Source organism: Helianthus annuus, chromosome 9 (genome assembly GCF_002127325.2).
Source record: "Helianthus annuus cultivar XRQ/B chromosome 9, HanXRQr2.0-SUNRISE, whole genome shotgun sequence".
Taxonomy (NCBI): Eukaryota; Viridiplantae; Streptophyta; class Magnoliopsida; order Asterales; family Asteraceae; genus Helianthus; species Helianthus annuus.
The window spans coordinates 140,446,616-140,456,240 of NC_035441.2; the positions used below are offsets into that span (position 1 = coordinate 140,446,616).

Below are 9,625 nucleotides of genomic sequence, written 5' to 3' on the forward strand. Positions count from 1 at the left end.
TTCAGTTGCAAACCGAACTATAAACTAGAAATGACGGGCTGAACATGTTGTGACATGTTATAATATGTTATAGTAACTGATATAATGTCAAAAACATGAGTTTAGATATTTATAAGTTCATTTTATACATTTTCCGAAAAACTGCGTTTTAACTTTCATTTTAGCATAACTTTGACCCGTCATTTAACCAACTTAACGTGATCTTCAGGAGGTGCCCTCATAGGGGATTATCACCTACCTTATTACGATCATGTAGCCATGTTTGATTCGAACATTGGCTTGACCATAATGGTCATAACCGAAAGTCAAAGCAAAAGTCAATTTGTTTGACTTTCGGCTAATAACTTAGCCTACAAAATAAAAGAACTAAAAAGGAACACTTAAAAGTGTTCTAAGAGAAGCTTGAACTCAGTAGGAGGCTCCCTTTGGTCAGGAACAACTCCAAGAGCAATAGAGAAGAGAAGAGATAAATGAGCAAGGAAATGAGGTACAAGATGGTTGCTATTTATACTTGAATAAGTGAAGTAGGATCAAGCCAAGTGTTAAGGGAGGTTCTAGGATGGTTCCATGTGTTTTGTGAGGTGTAAGAAGCTGAACAAGGGTGGCAATTCGCGAGAGAGGTGGCAGCAATGCAGGTTGCCTTGAGCAGCAAACAAAAACTGCCAGCACCATGCCTTACGAACCGTAAGGGTCCAAGGCTTATGGTCCGTAAGCCTCTTGGCGCCTATGGTTTTCAAACTGCTTACGGTCCGTAAGACCCAAGGTTTTGCGGTCCGTAAGACTTTACCAGATACAATGTTATATTTACCTTACGGCCCGAAAGGCTTTAGGCCTTGCGGTCCGTAAAGGTCACTCAGAGGGCCAAAAATTGGCATGTTGACATATTTGGTCCCTCCACATTCAATCTTCCACTATATTTCATATTTAGTCCCTCTCGTCCAACATTGTGGCATATTTGAGAGTTGATTGGACACGTGTTGCCATACGATTCGATATAAAATTCCGAGGTGTTACAAAAACGGTGAGTATACATGAGCCCTTTTTTTTCTTTTACACTATCTGGGATTGAAAACATGTTCATATATCAAAACACTACAAATTGCAGATACTTATTCAAATACATATCCACTTACATGTTCATTAGTCTATATGCTATACGTGATACATACTTGTTTACAATTATACCTATGCTAAATTCATTAACATCGCAAGCCGCCCTTGACATGTATAGTGCTATAGGATTGACAACCCGCCTAGATTGATCCTTTCAGATCCGTGGTCATTGTTAAGTTTTACTTGGACTTAGCATTCCAGTAAGGACTCAATTGTCTTACATTTAGGTTTGAATTATGCCTTTTAAACATGTACGTTAAATATGGCCATATTAGTACTTTTGACATGTGGATTATACCTTTTACACTTATGCTATATGTATCAAACTTGTATACTCGCCAAATTTTTGTTGATCTTTATTTTAACATGTTTTCAGGAAATGCTTGAGATGATGTTGACAAGATTGCAATCATATAGGACTTTTGGACTTAGACTCTAAATTTTAATTTAATGTTATGTTTTGTTGTTTCCTACTTGAACTATTTGTTTCTTTTTGTTGTATTGTAAGACAAGAATTGGATGATTAATATATTTCAATTTAGTAGCATGATGTCTTTGAATAATCTACTCGTCATCGGTTGGGGTGTAACATCACCTACCCAGTTGGGTGCGTATTTCAGATTCACATGTTGGGTTAGGATGCGTGTGCCATAGTTGATTACATCATGGTAAGCTTACTATTTACCGCTTTATTTATTAGTTGTATTTTCTTATGCTAACGGATAATTAGTTATTATTTGTGTAGGTCAACCGGCACACGCAATTCCAAGACAATCAGTGTTTTTTGTTGTATCAATCAATGGCTGTAACCGCTAATTAAGCCTTTTTTGTCATGTGCCTGCAAATGGATGGAACTAGTGATGGAAAAAAATGCCACAAAACCATGATGCTTTTGCTTTTTGTAGTACACAAAAACTCAATTGGGTTTTTTATTTTTGTAAAAGTATTATGCTTATAGTTATAATAGTCTTTTTCTTAGGAAAATAAAGAACTTTATTACTTTATATTAGATTACATTTTGTATCAAAGTGTTGTGTACTAGAAAGTAAGAATATCTAACAACAGTTAACGGTCCGTCTATGTTATATATACTTTGCATTCATCGTGTCTGCAACGCAACGCGCACAGACATAATTTTAGTTTATATAAAAACCTCAATATGATGAAGCTTTGATAGCATGTAGTTTGTTTATCTATTAGTAATACATTACTACTCACAACTCGATTTCTAAAAAAGATTATATCGAGACTTAAATAAAATTAGGGACGTCGCAACAACATACTCGGAATTTTATAAAATACCATATCTTAAAAGTTATGATAGAAAAACAAAATATACTCAAAATTAATTACAATAACAAAATATATTGTTGTGACATGATTATTCATACCTACGTTTCAATATTTTTTTTGACAAAACCGAGTTGTACGACATAATGTAGAATTCATCAAAGGACAAAGGTTTTTACATTTTTTTGTTAACCAAGTAGATTTGTATTTCTAATCGTAACTTAATATTCATAGTTTGTTTTGATTTTTTAGCAAATAAATTGAAGCAAAATAGCTATTAAATAATGTCTTTAATTTACCAGAGACAACGGCATATTATTTTAGCACGGTGGGAATAAAATTAATTTCCTTAGAACCCTCTCAAATAGAAATAGAGAACGAAGTTGTATCATCAAAGAATAAACATACAAGCCAAAACTAAGGTAAGGTTACATTTAAACTGCTTAGTAACTTGTTCAAGCTACTTCTTTGTTCGTCAATTTCCCTTCTCATTTTATAAAATTACGATGCATTTATTTTTATCTAAGTTTTGAAATAAATTTTACTTAAAACCGTGCCTTACAAATTTCTCACTGCATCAACATCCCGCGGCAGCACATAGATTTACACCTGCTAGTTAACATCATTTATCCATCATTAAATTACCATAGTCAAAACTATCCCTACCATTTTGTGTTGTTGTCCATCCATCATTGCTCATCAATAAGCTCCTCCTTAAACATCCTTTCTCTTGCCTTTCTTGCCTAAAACATCAACCACATTAAACACTATAAAAAACATAATTTTAGAATAAAAACAACATAATTAATGGTTCAAATCAAGAACCTGTTTCTTCCAATTTGTAGAACACGTAACAAGTGTTAACAAAATGCATTGTATCACTATTCCAATAATTAATCCACTCCACAATCCTTTCCCATTTAGATGACACACAAAGCCCAACACTATAGCCATAGGGATTCCAACCAGATAATATGACCCAAGATTAATGTAAGCCCCAATATCTTGCCACCCACTCCCTCTTGCAACTCCTGCTTACAAAAATATGTAAATACTTTCATGATCTTTAAATTATTATTTTAACTTGCATTAAAGTTTAAACTAAGATTAAACCTGAAAGGATTGTTTGTATTGTGTCTGCAAATATAGAGAGACATAGAAGAGGAGTCATTTCTTTGACATAGTTGACTAGCTCCTTGTCTTTACCGAACGCATATCCGAGTATAGAACGGGAGCAAAAGAGAATGGTGCTTGCTATGATCACCTCCATTGCTCCGAGGACTGATACGGCCAAGAGAGCCATTTTTGCAGCCTCTGGATTCCCGGCTCCCAGTTCATTTGAGACCCGGGTGCTGCGAAAATGTAAAGGTAAATTTACTCTTAACAAAATTTGCGTACTGTAACTTGGGGAAAGATCAAGGGTATCACATAAAGTTATAAAACCACTATGACCAACAAAATTAACAATTAATTCTTGAACTTCAATTTTACCAAAAAAAAAAACCGTGTTCTGTTTCTTTGCACACATCACATGAATACAGAGATCTTGCGTCAGATCAACGCAAGATCCCCGTAATCTTGCGTCAAACTTTAAAAGAAATTAAAAACTTAACTATTGATCTTTTATTCCCAAAAAAATCCAATAACACGTGGACATATGTGCATTTTTGTCACAACTCACAAGCCACAATAGCATATAAATATGCAAACTTAAAATTATTAAAATTTCCTTTTTTAGAAAAAAAGATGTGAGGACAAAACGAATTTAACGTCTTTCACAAGAAATATACAAATCTTGTCACATCAGGCAAACACATTGATCAATAGCTATTTTACCAAAGAAAACAAAGTTAACAGCCAATTTTGTAATAGAAAAATAACCAAAATACAAAAGTTACCGAGCAAATTAACAAAATAGACTGCCGACTACAACTTAGCCAACATTTTCTGTCAGTTTAGCCGCGGTTTAAAAGTCAATGTCTACTTTGTTAAAAAAGTTGGTCAACTTGTCTATTTGATGAATTTCCCCTTTGTAAACGGGTCAATTTAGTGATTTTCCAAAAGATTAAACATGTTAATTAGTGACAAACCTTGCAGCAACCCCAAAAGAATAAGGTATGTAGTAGTGTAAGATATCAACCGTTAGACTGTTGCAAAAGATGACAACGTACACATATGTTAATTAAATGAGTCAAAATCCTTGTTTCGTTAGTTAAATTCGGTAGAAGATTACCATATCGAGAGCACTGAAGTCTCCAGTCGAGCATTTGGCAAGAGTCCCGATAGCAATACAACAATCTCGTATGACCACCACTCAAGACTACACCACAAAATACAAATAAGCAAATATTTATACCAAAAACATGAATATCATTTGAGATTTTACCAAATCATGACAGCAGATGGAACGGCAAAGCGAAGGAACTCCTTGATGCTCGAGAAGACATCACCTAAACACGTGGCACGAGTCCTTTTGCACGCTTTGGAGCGATACAAGTAAACCCCGAGAATAACCACATTTAAGGTGTAGGAGATACCTATAGCTAATGCGGCTCCAGGTGTCCGAAAGCCTAGCTTGAACACGAGAGCCCAACAAATGGGTACGTGGATCAGAAGAACCGCGACTGAGCTCCATAGCATTGGAAAGATGAGACTTTGAGACAATAGGTAGCGCGTGATCAGTTGGAGTATGGCATAGGGGAAAAGGGTAGGAATGAGCCAAACTGAAAATTTGCGTGCTTCTGCCGAGATTAAAGGGTCTTGGCCGATAAGGATTAGGAGTTTGTCGATGTAGATCCATAAAATGGAAATCGGTAAACAGACTAAAATCAGAGAGATCATGGCGCCATATGTGTATGCACCGAGCATATGGTATTGTTGTGCGCCGTATGCTTGCCCGCATAACGTCTCCAACGCGCTCGCCATTCCAAACTGTTGATGTTTGTTAGTTGGAATAATAGAGAAAATGTAAAATCATGAGAGTAGCTATTTTTTCTACAACCGATTAAGGTACGTGTTTCTGAAACACCCTATAACTGGTGTACTTTTTTTTTTCTATTTGGTTTTGCATCTAAACTCTTGACAATCAAAAGTTTAGTTTTGATCGGTTCGTACACGTATTTCCGCTGCTACTTGAATTTTAAAATCAAGTGTACATAACCCAACACCATGCTTACTAAGAATTAACATGTTAAAATGTCCAAGATCTTGAAGAGTCCCGTAGCCAATTCACTTTTGTACTTTTTGAGCCTTATAAAGAGATACAATATAAAACTATTTTAACTCCTTTATTTATTATTACTGTTATTATTATTTTTATTTTTTTTGAGAACGAAAAAATTACAAGTTATGCGTTTATATGAGTTAATATGACAGAGTTACAAAACTCTAAAAATCGTGTTGATGTTTAAATTGTAAAGTTAACATGACAAAGTTACAAAACTCTAAAAATTGTGTTGATGTTTAAACTGTAAAACGGCCTCGTGAGAGTTTCTAATCTTTTATACGTTTTATTAACAAACAAAATAAATAAATTAACTATATGATCATCCTTAGATACGATTTTAAGATAATAATAATAAAATATATAAGACATTACAAGAAGGCTGAATCCGGTGACATTGGTGAAGGAGATAGCAACGGCGGTTCCGGCAAGCTCTAGTTGACCAAGGTGACCAACCATTGAAATGGATGCCGCGCGCAATAGGTATTGTGACACCATCACCACCACCATCGGCAACGCTATGTAACAGCTTCTTTTCACCTCCTCCGCCAGTACGATCTCCCATCTTCGTGGCATCTCCGTCGCTGACGACAATCCGTCCTCCATATGTCTATTAGTTTTTGTGCTAGACAGAAATGTCATTTATAGAAGTGTCACGGACAAGTTGGGGACATAAGATGGAATATAATAAAATGTTTTTATTCTATGCTGCTTGGTGCTAACATACTTTATTAATCTATATTTAACTTTGAATATGTTCTTATTATATTATTTGTTCGTGAGTTTGATAGAAGCAAATACCAAGTTATTCACGTGGTTATTTTTTTACCGTTTAATCTTTATCTGCATTTTGTAAAAAATTATCCAGATGTAAGAGCATTATCCTTTTGTAATTTAGTGTTAAATGCACCAAGTGTTTAGTCCTGTACCTTCGTATTTCTAAAAATGTATCAAAATCACACAATTTTTTTTCCAACCCTTTAAATATTTTTACATCATTGTCACTTTTTACATGCATTTTTAATAATCAAATTCGTGTTATAACTAATCCACTATATTTATTTTCGTATTACTAAAATTATCAGAATATATTTAAAATAATAAAAATCATTCTATCCGTTATTTATTTAAAATTCAGATCCAGGAAAAACGCCCTAAAGCATGAAAACGGTGAGAACGGATCATTATCGTTGGATCAGAACAATCTACGAGCTAAATTGAAGTGGTGGCGTTTTTGTAAATATCAATGATTTTGATAATGTTGCAAGGTTCATTAAGGGTAAACTAGTCTTTTTACTTAATAAGACGAAACATAAAAACGGCAAAAACGCCACTGCTAACAAGTTAATTATAAAGCATCTGAAACGCCAGAGACATTATTGTACTAATAACAGAACACCAAAAAACACCAGAGGCTATAATGCTTTACATTCAACGATGAAAAACTTCCACCCAAAATCACACACGTAAAAACTCATTATATAAATGAACTTAATATCCCTTTCATTCAGCATACTCGAAAAACCAAAAACGTCAGTCTCTTCAAAACGCCAAACATCATAATACGTTCAAGAAATTTGCACAAAAGGAAAATGGAAAGTGTAATCTCTTGGGGGTTCAAAACTTCAATCAACAGGTTCCAAAACATATGCTGTAAAAGGGTGATGTTATGCTTATGTCATTAACTTTTACAGCAGTCGTAAAGGACCGAAAAACACCACTTCGTTTTTTTTTTTCACGGCTGTCATTGTAACATTTTAATCTATGGGTGAGAAAAAAATGGGAGCAAAACTCGCATAGGAAGGCTGAGTTCTCTAAATTCTCACAACTCGTAAGAGTGTTTTCTTGATTTTGATCCTATATATCTATAAATTTCAAATTTTAATTTTTTTTCTTAAAAGTAGCATTAATAACTTGTACATTGTGCATTAATGGATCGTATACCGTTTAATTTAGTTAACTTGTTATAAGAAAAAGATATGTATGGATTATATAAAATAAAGTATTATCTAAATAAATGTATTTTTAAAATGATTTTAATCTAAAAATACATGTGGTGTATAAGTTGTTAAAACATATGGTAGCTCTTTACGGAGTAGGATCAAACACAAATTACATTTTGCATACAAACTGTAAGAACCATTTAAAAAATGTCACGTGGCATCCAACTAATTATAGAGAAATGATAAGACAGTATTCTAAATAATATCAATTATATTGAATTCCCTATAAATATGCTAACAAACAATTAATTCTTTATTTGGATATTTATCTTGTTTTCAATGTGCTGATTAAGAAAAGTACTGATATTATTCAAATATGTGCTAAAATCAATTCTTTTGATTAATTTTTATGTCCTAATATAATTCAAAAGTGCTACTTTTATGTATGTATTGTTGTGGTATGTGCTAATTTAATTTTTTTAAGTGTTAGGATCTGTTCTTACGGTTTGTAGGATAAATATGGTTTGTACCGAAACCAACCCCAGCTCTTTACTACATCTTAAAATTTAACTTTTTAGAAAAACTAGAATTGAGACCCGCCGCAATGCGGCGGGGATTCTTTAGTTATAGCTAAGTCGACCTACGACCCGCACGTTATGTTAAACCTGTCAAACGGGAAAAAAATAGACGATGTAAAAACGTTCACTCATACACGCACGTTGCGTCATGTTAACTCGCAAAATTTAAAACGAAACGTAAAACGTTAAACCAAAGACGCACGTCGATGCGTTAAGTCACAAAATTTAGAACCAAGCATAAAGCAAAAAAATTGCGAAAAATAATAAAAACTATAAAGGCTCAAAGTTGAAAGTAAAAAAAGTTGTGAGGATAGATTGCAAAAGATAAAAAGTTTTGGGTTAAAAGTAAAAAAAAAAAAACAAATAGTTTTGGGTTAAAAGGAATTTATGAAATACTTCTAGGTAAAAAGTAAACAAAAATCAATTTTTTTTTTGGAAAACCCCTAAAGCCAAGGTTACGACAACCATATGCATAACCATTTTTTCTTTGGAAAACCTCAAAGTACACCCCGCGTTGCGACGGAGCATAAAACAGTGTCAAATAGTACTAATGTCACACAACCGTCACCGACCACCAACACTGACTCGACCTAGAATCTGCGTGTTGCGACGAACCTGTCAAACATGAAAAAATAGAGGTAAAACGTTGAACCAAACATGTACGTTGTGCCGTGTTAACTTGCAAAATTTGAAACAAAACATAAAAAGTTGAATCACACTCGTACGTTACGTCGTATTAACTCGAAAATTTAGAACTATACATAACGAATCGTAAAAACGTTAAACCAAAGATGAAAAGTATAATTGACAAAAGTTATGAAGTTAAATTGCAAATAATGAAAAGTTTTGAGTTAAAGTTAAAAAACAAATTTTGTAGGGTTAATATTGCAAAAGGTAAAAACTTTGGATTAAAATTAAAAAATCAAGTCTTTTTTTTTTGAGAAACTCTCAAAGCATATGTTACAAGTGCTTATGCACCAAAAGTTTGCTTATTTATAGAGCTAAATGCCCGGATAGTCCCGGTGGTTTGCCATTTTTTCACCTTTAGTCCCTAACTTTCTAAAATTACCTTTATAGTCCCCAACTTTTCAATTTTCGTTCCCGGATAGTCCCTGGCACAGATGGAGGTTAGTTTTTGGTGTTAAGTGGGTGTGAAATGACCAAAGTGCACTCACTATTAAAAAAATTGAAACATTACAAATATCTAATTCCTTATTATTTAAAGTTACAAATGGGCCCCACCCTTCTATTTTCTTCATCATATCTTCCTCTACCTCTGTATCTTCTTCTTCATATCCCTCAACCCTTTTTCTTCATATCCCCCAACCCATCATACCCCAACCCACTGCACACTTCCAGGCTCCGGTGCCACCACACATTAGGACACTCGCTGCAACTTATCGCTCGTGCTCAAACATCCATCATTTCTTCTCCGGCACCTTACACTCGAGGTCGTCAGCACAAAACTGGAGCTCCGG

General features: G+C 34.1%; 1 protein-coding gene across 2 annotated transcripts; it reads right to left on the reverse strand.

Moving 5' to 3' along the window:
* Positions 1-2,764: 2,764 nt before the first annotated feature.
* Positions 2,765-6,247, reverse strand: LOC110878974 (protein DETOXIFICATION 14). 2 transcript variants are annotated; one of them, XM_022127377.2, is made up of 7 exons: positions 6,002-6,247; positions 4,790-5,334; positions 4,637-4,723; positions 4,494-4,550; positions 3,517-3,755; positions 3,229-3,434; positions 2,765-3,146 (listed from the first exon to the last, which is right to left on the reverse strand). In XM_022127377.2, exons 1-7 carry the CDS (start codon positions 6,230-6,232, stop codon positions 3,093-3,095), a joined length of 1,419 nt encoding a protein of 472 aa, XP_021983069.2. In that variant the 5' UTR covers positions 6,233-6,247; the 3' UTR covers positions 2,765-3,092. The 2 variants fall into 2 exon arrangements, with proteins under 2 accessions (XP_021983069.2, XP_035833541.1); XM_035977648.1 differs by lacking the exon at positions 4,494-4,550.
* Positions 6,248-9,625: the final 3,378 nt, after the last annotated feature.